General features: G+C 43.9%; 1 protein-coding gene across 7 annotated transcripts in view; it reads left to right on the forward strand.

The window, feature by feature from the left end:
- The window catches only part of odad2 (outer dynein arm docking complex subunit 2), a 78,390-nt gene that overhangs the window by 7,663 nt on the left and 52,945 nt on the right, over positions 1-17,782 (forward strand). For 5 of the 7 annotated variants that reach the window (XM_047817405.1, XM_047817402.1, XM_047817403.1 and 2 more), the window contains exons 8-10: positions 9,218-9,417; positions 10,830-10,931; positions 13,263-13,413. In XM_047817405.1, the coding sequence (XP_047673361.1) occupies positions 9,218-9,417; positions 10,830-10,931; positions 13,263-13,413 (453 nt within the window). Of the gene's footprint in view, positions 1-9,217; positions 9,418-10,829; positions 10,932-13,262; positions 13,414-17,782 lie in introns of those variants that run through there. The other 2 variants (XM_047817404.1, XM_047817411.1) reach the window with 2 other exon arrangements.

Raw genomic sequence — 17,782 nt, forward strand, 5'->3', positions numbered from 1 at the left:
TTCTATTAACGGTAAATAAACCTTTCCATACAGAAATCTTCACCACGTCAACAATCAGAGATGTTTTGTTTTTTTTAATCCATCCTCGTACCGCTCGTCTGCTGTACGATTAATCAGCTGTTACTATGGAAACGGTATATGGAATATATATATATATATATATATATATATATATATATATATATATATATATATATATAAACACAGACAGTCAGCTGCTTTGAAATAAATCTAATAAACACCTCTTGACCAATTACATTCCAGAATTCAACAATTTATTCATTTATCACACACAATCTCATGCTCAAACCCGTTCATAAGGCGACATAGAGACATCGTTATCATTGTTTACGAGCACACTTTACACATTGTGAGTCTTTAACCCAGTGCGTTCTAAATAAGGTTTATAACCTGTCGTTAGACTCCGAGGATTGTTTGTATCTGAAGAATGTAGGGATAAAAAAAGGTTTAAAGTATCGCTTAGTAATATTTTAATTTCACTTCGCAGTTCCATTTATTTATAATTAGCTTTTTTTTTTTGATCAGTTTATCAGATTTTCTCTTGTACTTATCGGGTAAAAAGATGAGTGAACATTTGATTTTCAGTATCATTTCATTTCGTGTATCAGAGACGGAGCAGTTAAAGCTCCAGCGAGGAAAGTGTAATTACATCACAACAAGGTGAGGGATGTCTCTCTAGACACGGTGCATTATGGGAGGTGTATCATACAAGGAGATTATTAGCCCTCTGTGCACCTAGAAGATACATGACATCATCATATGAACACACACACACACACACACACACACACACACACACACACACACACACACACACACACACACACACACACACACACACACACACACACACACACACACACACGACCAATCAGGGCCAGAGAAGAGTTTTCTCACACTCACTCGTTAAGATGACAGAACATCAAATAAGAATCAGGGAGAGAGAGAGAGAGACAGAGACTCACACACACACATACACACACACACACACACACACACACACACACACACACACACACACACACACACACACACACACGGTCACTCTTGTGGCTGCAGTGTGAAGAATGCTTTCTGAGATTAATCACAGCTGCCGAGGGGAGTGGAGGACATCAGCGTCTGCTCTACACTTCACTGTGAGATAGTGTCTGTCTGTACAGAGAGAGAGAGAGAGAGAGAGAGAGAGAGAGAGAGAGAGAGAGAGAGAGAGAGAGAGAGAGAGAGAGAGAGAGAGCTGTGCCGCTGTGCTGTTTTTCACATCACCGCAGTGTGAAAGAATGTAAAAATGTGCCAGTGGCTCAAGCCCCCTTTTGCTGAAAAAAAGCCCTCTTCTGAATAGACTTTTGAAGTGTGTCTGATTTATTCAGTAGTGCTGCTTCCCGCTTTAGTGACTTTATAAATTAACAAATCAGTCCTCAATAATGACTTCAAGCTGCGGAGGGGAAAAAATTGTGTTTCGCAGTCGGAAAATTTATAAAGGATTTCTCACCGGTGACTCTATTTGTTGGAAAAACATCATTTGGAGTGGCAGACGGGCGACGTTTACGGGGCCAAATATTTACAAAAAGATCTTTGTACATGGGATTTTGTAGCAAGAGGATTAGAGCAGAACAGATTTTTACATTTCAACGATCAATTTCTAAATTGGCCTCAGTGCTAAGTCTCAGATCTCAGTCTCATATCTCAGTCACAGTCTCAGATCTCAGATCTCAGTCACAGTCTCAGCTCTCAGTCTCATATCTCAGTCACAGTCTCAGATCTCATATCTCAGTCACAGTCTCAGATCTCAGTCTCATATCTCAGTCACAGTCTCAGATCTCATATCTCAGTCACAGTCTCAGTCTCAGATCTCATATCTCAGTCTCAGATCTCAGTCTCAGATCTCAGTCTCAGATCTCATATCTCAGTCTCAGATCTCAGTCTCATATCTCAGTCACAGTCTCAGATCTCAGATCTCCGTCACAGTCTCAGCTCTCAGATCTCAGTCACAGTCTCAGATCTCAGTCTCATATCTCAGTCACAGTCTCAGATCTCAGATCTCCGTCACAGTCTCAGCTCTCAGATCTCAGTCACAGTCTCAGTCTCAGATCTCATATCTCAGTCTCAGTCTCAGATCTCAGTCTCAGTCTCAGATCTCAGTCTCAGCTCTCAGTTTCATATCTCAGTCACAGTCTCAGATCTCATATCTCAGTCACAGTCTCAGTCTCATATCTCAGTCACAGTCTCAGCTCTCAGATCTCAGTCACAGTCTCAGTCTCAGATCTCAGTCTCAGTCTCAGTCTCAGATCTCAGTCTCAGATCTCAGTCTCAGTCTCAGCTTTTTAAGGTAGCGAGGAGCAATAAATACCTTCTGGTCGATGTAAACACAGGCTTGTGTCCAACACGCACTTCTCTTCTAGATGGGAGGAGAGGAGAGGAGAGGAGAGGAAGAGGAGAGGAGAGGAGAGGAAGAGGAGAGGAGCGGGAGAAGAGAGGAGAGTAAGAGGAGAACGGAGGGGAGGGAGAGAGAGGAGGAGCAGTCGGAGAGGAGGAGAGAGATGAGGGGCGAGGAGAGGAGAGGGGAGGAGAGGAGAGGAGGGGAAGGGGAGGAGAGGAAAGATATGAGAGGAGAGAAGATGGGAGGAGAGGAGAGGAGAGGAGAAGGAGGAGGGAGAGGAGGGGAGAGGGGAGTGAGGGGATAGGGGAGGAGGGTAGAGGAGAGGAGGGAGAAAGGAGGAGAGGAGCGGAGCGGAAGAAGGAGGAGAGGAGAGGGAGGAGAAAGAGGAGAGGAGAGACGAGGCGATGGCGGGAGAGAGAGGAGAGGAGAGGAGCGGAGAGGCGAAAAGAGATAGTAGAGGAGAGCGGGAGGAGAGGCGAGTGAGGGGAGAGGGGATGGTGAGGAGAGGAGAAGAGAGGAGAGGGAGAGGAGAGGAGAAGACGGGCGGGCAAGGAAGGCGAGGAGAGGCGAGGAGAAGACGAGGAATGAGAGAGAGTGATAGGGAGAGGAGAGTAGATGAGAGGAGAGTAGAGGAGAGGAGAAGGATAGGGAGTGAAGGAGGGAGGGTCTCTTCTTCTGTTCTGTTCTGTTCTGTTCTCTTCTCTTCTCTTCTCTTCTCTTCTCTTCTCTTCTCTTCTCTTCTCCATTCTTCTCTTCTCTTCTCTTCTCTTCTCTTCTCTTCTCTTCTCTTCTCTTCTCTTCTCTTCTCTTCTCTTCTCTGTCCACACAAAGAGACACCCACTTTCCCACCTAGAGGCAATTCCACTTGTTTAAAATGGCATTAGAAGGTAGAACCCACAAGGAGATCATGAGAAGCTCCTCACAGCTCTACACCCTGGAGCTTTAAAGTGATACCTGTTTCATCTTAATTCAACGCCCAATTGTCCATGTTTCACGCTAGCAATCTGAGCACGCTAGTTAAAACGCTTCTATTTTTATTCTTTCTAATTGAATACATTTTTTAATTTCATTACATATTATAATCTCAGCAGAACTAAAGTGAAAAGAAAAACACGTTATCTAAATTTAAGAAAGAATTTGGTATTTCCCGTGTATTCATTGGTTTACTCGAGTTGGATCACATCCCAAATACAATCAAATTAGACTCCAGAGAAGAGATTGGGTTAGACTCAAGTGATAGCAGACTTTTTTGTGCACATTCACCTAAATTAAAACACTGACCAAACTAAATCACCCAAACCAGTTGGCAAAATGTCTTCTGGCCCGATGAGACCAATTCCAAAAAGTTTTAATAGTTTCGTAATTCCAAAGATGCAAAAATGTTAGCAAAAGATCACCAGAGCCACAGCAGCACGGTGGTGAGAGCATCATGCTTTAGGGCTGCTAGAGCTGAGACATTTATCAAGATGGAGGGAATCATAAAAATTTCTCTGCATTTAACCCATGCAAAGTGCCCGAGACTTGAACCCATGACCTTAGGGTTGGGAGTCAAACTCTCTAACCATTAGGCCACGACTCGATCTTTAGCAAAAAACCATTCAACGGAATTTCAACTGAGCTGCTTTAACAAAGTATTAGTTCAGGGGTGTGCATACTTATGCAAGCAGTTTATTGTAAATGTATTTTTTATTTTTTTTTTATTTTCAATTTTACACCTAAACAAGATTCCGATCGATTTCCACAAATTTCTAGCCGTTGTAATTTCACAGCGAGGCCGGAAAAATTTCTGAGGTGATTCATCTCCGTTTTGACTCTAACAGGAGCGTGTAGACTTTTTATAGCCATCGTATGCTGCTCACATAATACATAAGCAGAAACCCAGGAATGTTTTTTTTTCTTCTCCCCTCCACTCTCCATCACTGTTTCTGCACTAATCCGGCGACTGAGCCACGTTTAAATTTATCCCAGGATTACAGAAGCGATAGAGTTCTCCAAGTTAAACCGCCCTGGCGTCCAGCAGATTTATTCAGTGAGTCTGTGGGAGTGTTTGCTCGGTAGCTGCGCTCAGCTCCAATCCCTCCTGGCTCCGAGGACCCGATCGGCTGATAGCATCACAGTGATAGAGAGGTAGAGCGGGAGGGAGAGAGAACGAGCGCAAGAGACCGAGAACAGATTTTTTTTTTTTTTATACAGAAGCTGTATAATCTCGACAGCAAACGAGTTGTCGAGGGCAGCGAGCGTTCGGACTTGTCAGGTCGGCTTGTTGTGGTCGACACACATGACTGGAAACTTCAGAAGGCTGTTATTATTGTTATAGCTGCAGAATGAATGGGCTTTTTGTTTGCCTGATACGGCGTGTAAATATAGAGTCGCACATTTTCTGCTTGTTTGTGACTTAAACTGAAAACATGGCAATAAGACCGGGCATGCGGTAGCAGCTTGGGCCTGGATTACGAGTGCCACAGAATAAAAAGACTTTATTATTGTCTGAGGTGAGAATGCCAGGCAGTCGGACGCGTGCTTGTGTAAGTGTTTGAGAGAGAGAGAGAGGGATGGAGTGTGTGTAAAAATCCTCTCCAAGTGTTCATAATTCTTTTACGATGCCAGTGAAGGGAACTCAGCCATGAGAGCAACAAGCCGAGAATGATTGGCAGACAGGATATAAAAAAAAGGAGTCTTGATTTCCATCGAGCAGATATCTCTACTAGGGTGGCACAATGGTGCAGCAGCTGATGTCCTGTCTCACAGCCAGTGTCCACGCTGCCATCCTGATCCTCAGCTGTGTGTGTGGAGTTTCACATGTTCTCCCCGTGTCCTACTGGGTTCCCTCAGGGTTTTCCAGCTCTCTTAGACTGTAGGTGGATCGGCTGTGCGACCCTGAAACTCCATTCCCTTGCGTCTCTCTCAGAGACACCCGCCGAGCGGAGATCGTGTTATCTGTGTGAAAAAAAAGTCACAATAAAGGACAGTTTTATAGTAAAAAATCCTTGGAGCTTGGAAATGTTTGCATACTGTGTTAAGTGATTTGCTTGTGCCTTTTGTTAGGGTTGATTTTACTCTTTATATTTGACTCATTATATTTACTTAGATTTGCATCGTCAAGGTAAAAGTCCAGTAGTTTTTCAAGAAAGTAAAATAAATCACATGGGTGTTGATATCAGTTGATGTTCAAGGTTTTAGTCTGGATAAAGAGAAGAAGTGTTAACGTGTTCTCACTCGTCTCTATTCCTCCACGCTTTCACACGTTTTTCTAACCGCTACTCGTGTCCCAGGCTGACACTTTCCCGAATCTCTCCAGAAGCACACAGACTCATCAACTCCAATCTAGCTCCTAAGATAGAAGCCAATACAATGCGAATAGAATAATCTGCTTCACCCCAGAGACTCGTTTCCTCTGGCTGTCAGCCCGGCTTGCAGTAATAAGTCTGCTCCGGCACGCTTTTGTCATCCAGCTCACTGATTGCACGCCTCTCCTCCGAGTCAGCACCTCCACCCTGCCAAAGACAACACGCCGTATCTCCTAACCTATCAGCTCCTCGGCATACAGCCGCCACTTCACGCTTTTTATTAAATCTGACCCTTTCAATCAAAACTCCAGCAAAGAGGAGGTTCTCATCAAGGGAAAGCCGTCTGGCCATCGTTGATGTGAGCCGCGTGTTTGTTGTGTAAAGCTTTTGATTAGCACGCTGTTTATATTACTGATCGTGAATGGAGCCCTGCACACACGAGACCGGGTATCACTTAAACGCTGCCACTCTTTTTCCATGTCACTCCAACACAACACGTGCCCAAGGAACCGTCACGATCTGTCTAAAAGAGGCGTCTGTTCTGACAGCAAGCGCAGGCCTGACAGCTGCTGATCCGACTCTGCCTCCGTCTGCTTTCCTCATTTTCCATCCTCGATGATGGAAGCGACTAGAGTTCACTCAACACACCAGCAGAACAGGAATTTAAGAAGCAGTGGAACCAAAATCGGCTCAGAGAGAAATGCGTTCTGGATTTAAAAAAATAAATAATAAAAAAAAAGATTTACAGAAAGAGATGAGAGCATTTCTTCTCATGTCTTGCAGGTACATTGAATGATATACAAATGGGCGGAGCACTGGGTGGAGGTGGAGCTGGATCTGACGTTGGCTCTTCCAGGCCCGGGGCCACTTTGGGCTTTTAATGACAAACAAAGTTCTGGAAAGAACAGGGCGTCCTTGGCATTACAAAAATACCCCACAGATCAGCTACCATCTTTTTTGTTTGTTGTGTAGTTTTCTCATACAGACCCCTTAATTTAAAATATATATATTTTCAACTCACTCAGTTTTCATCAGAATGGAAAAGGAGCATAAAAAGCTTGAAGAATGGCTATTTTCTCCATAACAAAATGTCTGTGATTTAAAACACTCCTGCTGCAAACAATTCATGTGCACACTGTTGGCAGTGCGGCATGGGGTAGTAAAAGAGAGAGAGAGAGAGAGAGAGAGAGAGAGAGAGAGAGAGAGAGAGAGAGAGAGAGAGAGAGAGAGAGAGAGAGAGAGAGAGAGAGAGAGAGAAACAGAGAGAGAGAGAGAGAGAGAGAGGTATTTAAAAAAAATCATCAGCTAGTGAGTGGCATTGCAACAAAGACTCCACTCAACATGTGCCAAACTACCAGGCTGCAGCTAGGAATGTACAGAAACAATAAATGTTTCATATTGTTCAGCCAATTAGGAACTCTCTAAAGTGCACTAACCTTGGAAATGTGTTTTTTTCCCATAACTCAAATAAAGAGGGTTTTGTTATTCCAGGCAGAAAAGGTTAGTGATACAAATTCACAAGTGCAATTTACTTTTATTATACGCCTCCTCTAAGGAATGAGTAGAGCCGGTCTCGTTTATTAAATGACCAGATCACCAGCTCGCTAACTCGCCAGCACACCAACCTCACTAACTCACCAGCTTGCTAACTCACCAGCACACCAACCTCACTAACTCACCAGCTCACTAACTCACCAGCACACCAACCTCACTATCTCACCAGCACACCAACCTCACTAACTCACCAGCTTGCTAACTCACCAGCACACCAACCTCACTAACTCACCAGCTCACTAACTCACCAGCACACCAACCTCACTATCTCACCAGCACACCAACCTCACTAACTCACCAGCTCGCTATTTCACCAGCACACCAACCTCACTAACTCACCACCTTGCTAACTCACCAGCTCACCAGCTCACTAACTCACCAGCACACCAACCTCACTAACTCACCACCTTGCTAACTCACCAGCTCACTAACTCACCAGCACACCAACCTCACTAACTCACCAGCTCACTAACTCACCAGCACACCAACCTCACTATCTCACCAGCACACCAACCTCGCTAACTCACCAGCTCACTAACTCACTATCTCACCAGCTCACTAACTCACCAGCTCACTAACTCACTATCTCACCAGCTCACTAACTCACCAGCTCACTAACTCACCAGCTTGCTAACTAACCAGCTCACTAACTCACCAGCACACCAACCTCACTAACTCACCAGCTCACTAACTCACCAGCACACCAACCTCACTAACTCACCAGCTCACTAACTCACCAGCACACCAACCTCACTATCTCACCAGCACACCAACCTCACTAACTCACCAGCTCGCTATCTCACCAGCACACCAACCTCACTAACTCACCAGCTCACTAACTCACCAGCACACCAACCTCACTAACTCACCAGCTCGCTATCTCACCAGCACACCAACCTCACTAACTCACCAGCTCGCTAACTCACCAGCTCACTAACTCACTATCTCACCAGCTCACTAACTCACCAGCTCACTAACTCACTATCTCACCAGCTCACTAACTCACCAGCTCACTAACTCACCAGCTCACTAACACACCAGCTCACTAAATCACTATCTCACCAGCTCACTAACTCACCAGCTCACTAACTCACCAGCTCACTAAATCACTATCTCGCCAGCTCGCTAACTCACCAGCTCACTAACTCACCAGCTCACTAACTCAACAGCTCACTAAATCACTATCTCGCCAGCTCGCTAACTCACCAGCTCACTCTCACTATCTCACCAGCTCACTAATTCAACAGCTCACTAAATCACTATCTCACCAGCTCACTATCTCACCAGCTCACTAACTCACCAGCTCACTAATTCACCAGCTCACTAAATCACTATCTCACCAGCTCACTAACTCACCAGCTCACTAAATCACTATCTCACCAGCTCACTAACTCACTATCTCACCAGCTCGCTAACTCACCAGCTCACTAAATCAACAGCTCACCAGCTCACTAACTCAACAGCTCACTAACTCAACAGCTCACTAACTCACTTACTCACTAACTCACCAGCTCATTAACGCTCTAAATCACCAGCCACTAAATCCCTAAATCACTAACGTAATAGCTCACTAACTCACCAGCTCACTACCTCACTAACTGACCTGCTGACTAACTCACCAGCTCAATTCAATAAATCACTAGCTCACTAAATCACAAACTCACAAGCTCCTTAACTCACAAGCTCATGGGCTCACTGACTCACCTATTCATCTGCTCACCAGCTCATGTGTGATATTCCTGTACAATAAGGAGATAAATATTCAGATGCAGGTTAGAAAGCATCCGAGCCTCTGAGCGTTATCAGGCTCGTTCTAGGTTTTTTAGAGGAAGAGCTCTTTTTAACGACTTCACTCTGTATAATTTTACAAGACCAGTTTATTGTAGCTTTTACAGCTTGCGTTTCTGTGCAAATTAAGACAGGTTTCTTTTTTTCCACTTTCCTTTTAAACGCTCTCATGTCTTAAACCCCTCTACAGGACTTTCAAGAAGAACCTCAGACCACTCCGAAAATCCCACATGTGGAAGCTGTTGATCTGGAGGAAGCGGGCCAAACCCCGAGGTCTTACGAGCGTCGGGAAAAGAATGTGCAGGGAAAGCCGGGGCAACAGCACACGCCGAACAAGAACTTAGAACCGTCTTTGGCGTGGAAGAACCTCGGCGTGACGTCCCCTCATGAGTGAGTGACAAAAGTGTGTGTGTTTGTGTGTGTGTGTGTGTGTGTGTGTGTGTGTGTGTGTGTGTGTGTGTGTGTGTGTGTGTGTGTGTGATTAATTCACATTAACACACACAGGCACACTTTATATAGAGCTGGCTAACAGTGGTGTAAATCAAAGCGAGTGCTGGTGAGTGTTCTCTGAAGGACACCGGTGCTCTGGGCTGATAAAGCTGCTCCTGATCCATCACACATGTTCCTCCATCACACACGTCCAGCAGAGACAAGAGCACTTCCAGCTGCCTGCTCCATCATCTCACATCACAGCTTTCATCTCACATTTACACAAATAATTCAGTAACACGTCAGAGCCATTTAATGTGAAAGAATAATGAAGTGTTTTGTCTTGGTTTTCATAACACTTTACTCCGCGCTGCTCTGAAAATAAAAAGAACCACAGGACGGAGTGATGAAGCCCAGTTTCTCCTCTTACTGTCCTGACCTTACTGATGTAAGAGACTCAGCGTCCCTGAGTGTTTTACTCCTCTAACAACACATTATTATTAAACCTGTCATAACACCTGTCTCAACAAAAATTTACAACACCTGTCTTAACACCTGTCTTAACACCTGCCAGAACACCTGCCATAACACCTGCCAGAACACCTGCCATAACACCTGCCAAGACACCTGTCTTTACACCTGCCAGAACACCTGCCATAACACCTGCCATTACACCTGCCAGAACACCTGCCATAACACCTGCCATGACACCTGTCTTTACACCTGCCATAACACCTGCCATAAAACCTGTCTTTACACCTGCCATAACACCTGCCATAAGACCTGTCTTTACACCTGCCATAATACCTGTCTTTACACCTGCCATAACACCTGTATTAGCAACTGTCTTAAAACCTGATACAACACCTGTTACAACATCTGTATTTACATCTTTTCCAATACTTTTTATCTTTTTCTAGTTACCTGTGCTGTAGTAGAACATCTGTTAAAACCCATCCTCACTTCTGTTAGATCAGAGATAAACAGCTGGTTCTTCACCAGCCTCTTGTTTCTTTTTAAAGTTAATAACATAAAAAAAAAGCCTTGTCCTGGTTCTTGAGAAAATGTAAAGCTCTGACACCGGAGACTTCTTCCATAAACATCACAGCAGTTACAATAAGGTCATGAAGTCGAACATCGGTCCATTTGTGACCTTACATCATCTTCATTTCTTTGATAACTCCTGATTAGTGTAGATGAAGATGTCTAGTGTTAGAGCTATCTTCATCCTCACTGCTGAATCCCTCTCCCACTGAATCATGATGGTTGCATCTGTTAATGACTAAATGAACAAAACTGCTGGGGTATTAATGCTGGGTGGATCATGTTCAGTGGGAAAAGACACAGACACTCTGTGTTATATGTTCCTGCAGTGAGATTCGGAGGAAGACTCCCAAAACACAGAACAGGAGAACTCGCACCTCCAGATCCCCTCTGATACTGCCCACCTCCACCTGCACCACCACTCCTAAAGTGTGAGTCCAGTACCGACTGACAATTACCGTTGGCTCTGTATCTATGTGCCTGTATGCATGTCTGTCTTTCTGTATGTCTGCCTGTCTGTCTTTCTGTATGTCTGCCTGTCTGTATATCTGTATGTCAGTCTTTCTGCCTGCCTGCCTGCCTGTCTTTCTGTATGTCTGCCTGCCTGTCTTTCTGTATGTCTGCCTGCCTGCCTATCGTCTGCCTGCCTGCCTATCGTCTGCCTGCCTGCCTATCGTCTGCCTGTCTGTCTGCCTATCGTCTGCCTGTCTGTCTGCCTATCGTCTGCCTGTCTGTCTGCCTATCGTCTGCCTGCCTGTCTAACGTCTGTCTGCCTATCTAACGTCTGCCTGCCTGCCTATCGTCTGTCTGTCTGCGTGTATATTAGATTAGATTAGATTCAACTTTATTGTCATTACACATGTACAAGTAAAAGGATGAAATGCAGATTGGCATCTAACCAGAAGTGCAATAAGTGCAAACGTACAGAATTTACAATATGAGTACAGTATTGACAGTATGAACAGGATAATATACTGAGGAATATACAGGTTATGGATATACAAGATATACAGGTTGGGTGCTGTAGACATACAATATACACAGTGTTATATCATCCATCCATCCATCCATCCATCCATCCATCCATCCATCCATCCATCCATCCATCCATCCATCCATCTTCTACCGCTTTATCCGGGGCCAGGTCGCGGGGGCAGCAGTCTAAACAGGGATGCCCAGACTTCCCTCTCCCCAGACACTTCTCCCGGGTTGGACATGCGCGGAACACCTCCCCAGGGAGGCGTCCAGGAGGCATCCGAAACAGATGCCCGAGCCACCTCAGCTGACTCCTCTCGATGTGGAGGAGCAGCGGCTTTACTCTGAGCTCCTCCCGAGTGACCAAGCTCCTCACCCTATCTCTAAGGGAACGCCCAGACACCCTGCGGAGGAAACTCATTTCGGCCGCCTGTATCCGGGATCTCGTCCTTTCGGTCATGACCCAAAGCTCATGACCATAGGTGAGGGTAGGAACGTAGATCGACCGGTAAATAGAGAGCTTCGCCTTGTGGCTCAGCTCTTTCTTCACCACAACAAATCGGTATATCGACCGTATCACTGCAGAAGATAAACCAATCCGCCTGTCGATCTCCCGCTCCATCCTTCCCTCACTCGTGAACGAGACCCAAAGATACTTAAACTCCTTATATAGACAAATATACAGGGGCTATTTACATAATATGCAGGGGTGGGAGGTCACCGGGAGACAGAGTTCAGTAAGGTGACAGCTCTAAGGAAAAATCTGTTCCTCAGCCTACCGGTTTTTGTCCAGCGTCTCCTGAAGCGCCTACCAGAGGGAAGTGGTACACACGGTCTTTGGGCAGGGTGAGAGGAGTCTTTAAGAATTCTGCGAGCTCGGAGCAGACATCGTTTCCTGTGGATGTCCTCAATGGCTGGAAGTAGAGTTCCTGTGATGCGCTGGGCGGTTTTTAGCACCCGTTTCAGTGCCTTGCGGTCTGCAGCTGTGCAGTTCCCTGTGCACTGTGACACAGTTGGTCAGGAGGCTCTCAATCACACAACAATAAAAGTTCACCAAGATGGCTGAAGACAGGTGATGTTTCTTCAGTGTCCTCGGGAAGAACAGGAGCTGGTGAACATTCTTGGCCGTGTTGTCGGTCTAGGACACGTTCTCTGAGATGTGGATCCTGAGGGACTTGAAGCTAAAGACACATTTAACTGGCAGCTTGTTTTACATTTACAGCGTTTGGCAGACGCTCTTATCCAGAGCGACGTACATAAGTGCTTCAATCTCTATCATTGGATTCAGTAATGCTAGTTCACTAGGTTACATTCTTAAGATACCATGAGTTTAAAACATTGCTCAGAGTTACAATGAAAAAGTTTCAAAGGCTTGTTGATGTGGATGGGGTGTGCATGTCTCCTCTCTCCCTCCTGAAGTCCATCATGAGCTCCTCTGTTTTGCTGGTGTTAAGGAGCAGGTTGTTTTCGGCAGACCGTGCGGCCAGACGCTGTACCTCTACCCCGTAGGCCTCTATACTGTATACCTGCCTGCATGTCTGTCTGTTAGTCTCTTTCTTTCTGTATGTTCCTCTTTCTTTCATAGGTATTAGCATCAGTCTGTGTGTAATGACAGACACAGTGCTGCTGCACAGACAGTGAACACATCCTACTGTAATAATCACACACACTTAACTTTTGGAATAATGTTATGTGACTGTGCTCCACATTGTGTAATGTTCCCTGTGTATTCTTCACTGTATGTATGTGTGTGTGTGTGTGGGGGGGGGTGTTTGGGGGTTAACCAGGAGTCCAGGTGGAGGAACAGGAGCTGAAGATTTTAGTGAGAGCTCTTCTGAGAGTGAGGATGATGAAGAGCAGACTGACAGACGGGGAGAGAGTCACGCTGACGTTCCCTCTGAATACTGGCACATTCAGAAACTAGTCAAGTACCTGAAGGTACCACACACACACAAACACACACACACACACACACACACACAAATATAAAGAGGATAATGAAACCGTTGCAGCATACTTCTATATATACTAAGCATATAAGCATATATAAGCATACTACCTTTCGACACAGGAAGTCGAGACGGTAGTGTTGAGGATTTGCAGTTGCAGGTGAACAACTAGGATTGTGTTGTTGGTTCTCCGGAGTCTATCAGTTTGTTCAGATCGAACGAATTTAGCTCACATCTTATCGATCATTTGCAGAAAACTTAAAAACTACAATGAAGTGAAGGAAATCCATGGGTTTTTTTCTTTTCTGAAGAAAAAAGAAGCCTTAAAATTCCAAACAAAGCGACTGCTAAAAACACAAGATGAAGCTGGAGAACAAAGCCGTAGGATTTAGCATGGCATGCAGGCAAAGGGCACGCCACTAACACCAACAAAAGCTCAGAAAGCAGCAGAGAAACCCACGGGAACTATATATACACACAGCCTAATTACAAACAAGACTCAAGCACAGCTAACAAGACACAGGTGCAAAGTATTAGCACGAGTCTGGGAGAGAGCTGCACAGCAGCCATGTTTCATTACACTGCACAGTGTCTCCTGAGCTGAAAGGAGGGAGATTTATCCGTCCTGAGGCGAGGAGCTGACGACGAGCTTGTCACGTCTGTATGCTCACCCCAGTGTGTGCTTTATAGTGTGGACGGATTCCACAGCCCTGCTTCGCTAGGAATGCTGTAGCGTTTCTATAGTAACCGATCCTTTAACGGGAAACGTCACAACAGCGGATGAAGACATGCTTCCACAGGGAAGACAGAAGGAGTCTCCAGTGTCAGAGATGAAGCTTGAAGTGCAGTGAGACTGAATACAGACGTTGTAACATCAATGAGAACAGAAACCACTGTAAACACACATCATTCTTTCTTTCTTTCTTTCTTTCTTTCTTTCTTTCTTTCTTTTGTGAAAGAAGGAGTAAGCTTGCCTGCCTCTGATTGTGACCCTGACTCTTTTCTGACTCTGGCTCTGACTCTTATTCTGACTGATTTCAACTCTCATTCTGACTCTGGCCATTTTCTGACTCTGATTAAGCCTCTTTCCTGACTCTGAACCTCTGAAGACTAAAGAGCAGTGTGTGTGTGTGTCTGATCTCTCGTCTGCATTAGCAATGCTGCGTTTGTTCATGCCAGACCACAGATCCTCTTCTTCTGACCGCATGATACCACACCAGGCTCTTCTACATATCAGACCTCGTTAAATAAGAGGAAGGTTGTTTTCGCAGGAGTTTGGGCCAAGCGTAAATGGATGAGTGTCAGACACAGGGGGAAAAATTTATGGATGTATAATCTCCTAATTATTTCCTAGCCTCCTAAAATGGCCAGCTAAAGCCGCGGCATAGATAAAGCAAAGCAGAGGTGTTGTTTTAAGCACCGTAAGCACATCCAGCGTGTGTATTTGAAATGGATCTCTAACAGGATTGTCTCCAGTACAACGAGCACTGAATCATCGGAAAGAAAACAGCCAGGCAGAGTTTAGTCCTGGATATTTTTAGCCGAGCACAACCTCAGCATAATGAATGTAAATTACCCAAAATGAGCCATTTATCATGTGGCTTTAATGAGCGCTGTGGTTAGTCTCAGATAAGAATATGCAAAGGCTTATTTGGGTAAAAATGTGAAGTCTGATCCATTTAAATGATGCGCTGGTTACACTGGAGTGTTTATAAAGCAGCCTATCTGTCTGGAAATCCAAAAGTTCTTTATTTATGACATTTATCCAGTAGCGCAATTATACCGTCCTTCCTTACCATCAGGAGCTGAAACGCTACTTCGCCAAACTAAACATCTCTCCATTTTTTTTTGTCCTCCCTCTCCTTTTAAAGGAGATTACACGCTCAGTGGAGTGTTACATAAATCACCTGACCCGCACGTTAGCGTTTAGTTTAGTTTAGTAGCGGCATTCGTTCGCATGTAAAGAAGCTCGTTTAAATGGCAGATTGCATCCGTTATACATGTACCACCATAGCGTTCAATTTAGAAACAACACATACCCCGTGGAAACATAACACTCTACACAACGTGCGTTTGTTGTAGCGTGGTTTTAAATGTAAACACACACAAACACACACACATGTTCACGCGCAGCTCTATTACCACACATGTGTACATACAGCACAGGAAACCACAGTCTGTTTGTTTTGTTAGTTCCAGCTCAACTGCCTCATTAGCTCAGATCAGAGATTACATGGCAACCTAACAGTGTTTCATACAAAAATGTTTCTAACACTTTCACCGCTGCCAGACGTCCCCCCTCGGCCCTCGTTAATCACCTCTAAATCCGCTAATCATCTGCGGCCCGAACACTCGTGTGCTATGAGAAAGAATGCTCAATTTCTGCCAGGGTGATTAGCAGATTTTTATTGGTGACCCATTTAAACTGACAGCTCGGTGCAGTCGATGTGTTTGCTCAGGAAACGAAGCTTTAATTAACACATATCTCACTGCAGCAAAGTTCAGAAAGCAGGAGCACTAAACCTTTCTCAGCTGAGGATATCTTCAAGGAGGACTGTTGTAAAATAAACTCCAGAGGTTCTTATGATTTAAATATGTACGTTGTGAGACTGAGAAATCACAGAAATCTCTAAAAATGAACTAATGAGTGAATCCGCCATGCTCTGAGCTCACCTGTGAGAGCCGTTATGCATTTTATCCCCCTCTACTGGTTAGACAGAGTACTGCATCCTTCACTGGCTTCACTCCCACTGCTGCATAGGTTGGAACTGAAATGGGTTTAAACCCTAGGATTATACCTCATGATATAAATCTTAGAAATATATATCAGGATTAAACCTCAGGATTAAATTTTGGGATTACATTTTAGGATCCAACAAATGCTCCATAATACTGAAGTCAGGAGAAAGATCTATCTAGTTTGAGAGAATTGTTTACAAATAAAAAAAATTGGCATAAACTACAACACCAAACAGTATCTCCGCGGACGAAGCCGAGTAGCATAGCAGAGATGAGAAACCTCAGGTTTTCAGCTAGGCTTCTGTAGATCTTCCTTTGTTGCCAATCACAAGTATTTTATCTGTGATTAATATCAAGTGTTTGTCCCAATTATTTACCTAAAGGTAGTTTTAAGATGATTTTTTGCAAAGATTTTGAGGTTAATCTGACAGGGTTCTAAGGCTATGTAAAGGTGATTTAAGATGAGTTTGAAGCCATTTTGAAATAATTTTTGAATTTATTTTGAGACTGTTGTGAGGTCAATTTTACAGGAATGAGCCTGAGATTTTGAGTGAAGTGACTTTGTGCCTTTGGGGAAGATTTGAAGACTGTTGAGAAGATACAGTGGTTTTTGAGGCAATTTAGCAACAGATGTTGATATATTAATATTGTAATCTCAGCAGTTGTTAAGGTGATTTTGAGTTGATTTTGAGACATTTAGTTGAGTCTGAGGTAGTGAGATCTTTGAAGAAAGTTTGAGGTAATTTACAGATCTCTATGGTGATATCAAGCTACTTTTAAGATCTTTGAAGCTAGTTTAAGGTGATTTTAAAACTTTCACCTGATTCTGAGGTGATTTTGAGAACTTTGATGTGATTCTGAGGTGATTCTGAATTTTTTTCTGTGATTCTGATGTGATTCTGAGGTGGTTATGAAATTTCTGATGTTACTCTGAGGTGATTATGACATTTTTTATGTGATTCTGAGGTGATTTTGAGATCTTTAATGTGATTCTGAAATTGTTGATGTGATTCTGAGGTGATTATGAAATTTTTGATGTGATTCTGAGGTGATTTTGAGATCTTTGATGTGATTCCGAGGTGATTATGAAATATTTGATGTGATTCTGAGGTGATTTTGAGATCTTTGATGTGATTCTGAGGTCATTTTGAGATCTTTGATGTGATTCTGAAATTGTTGATGTGATTCTGAGGTGATTTTGATATCTTTAAAGTGATTCTGAGGTGATCTTGAGATCTTGGATGTGATTCTGAAGTGATTATGAAATTTTTGATGTGATTCTGAGGCGATTTTGAGATCTTTGATGTTATTCTGAGGTGATTTTGAGATCTTTGATGTGATTCTGAGGTGATTTCAAGAACTTTGATGCGATTCTGAGGTGATTGAGATCTTAAATGTGATTCTGAGGTGATTTTGAGATCTTTGATGTCATTCTGAGATCTTTAATGTGATTCTGAGGTGATTTTGAGATCTTTGATGTGATTCTGAGGTGATTTTGAGATCATTGATGTGATTCTGAGGTGATTTTGAGATCTTTGATGTGATTCTGAGGTGATTTTGAGATCTTTGATGTGATTATGAAATGATTATGAAATCCTTGATGTAATTCTGAGGTGATT

Source organism: Tachysurus fulvidraco, chromosome 8 (assembly GCF_022655615.1).
Source record: "Tachysurus fulvidraco isolate hzauxx_2018 chromosome 8, HZAU_PFXX_2.0, whole genome shotgun sequence".
NCBI lineage: Eukaryota > Metazoa > Chordata > Actinopteri > Siluriformes > Bagridae > Tachysurus > Tachysurus fulvidraco.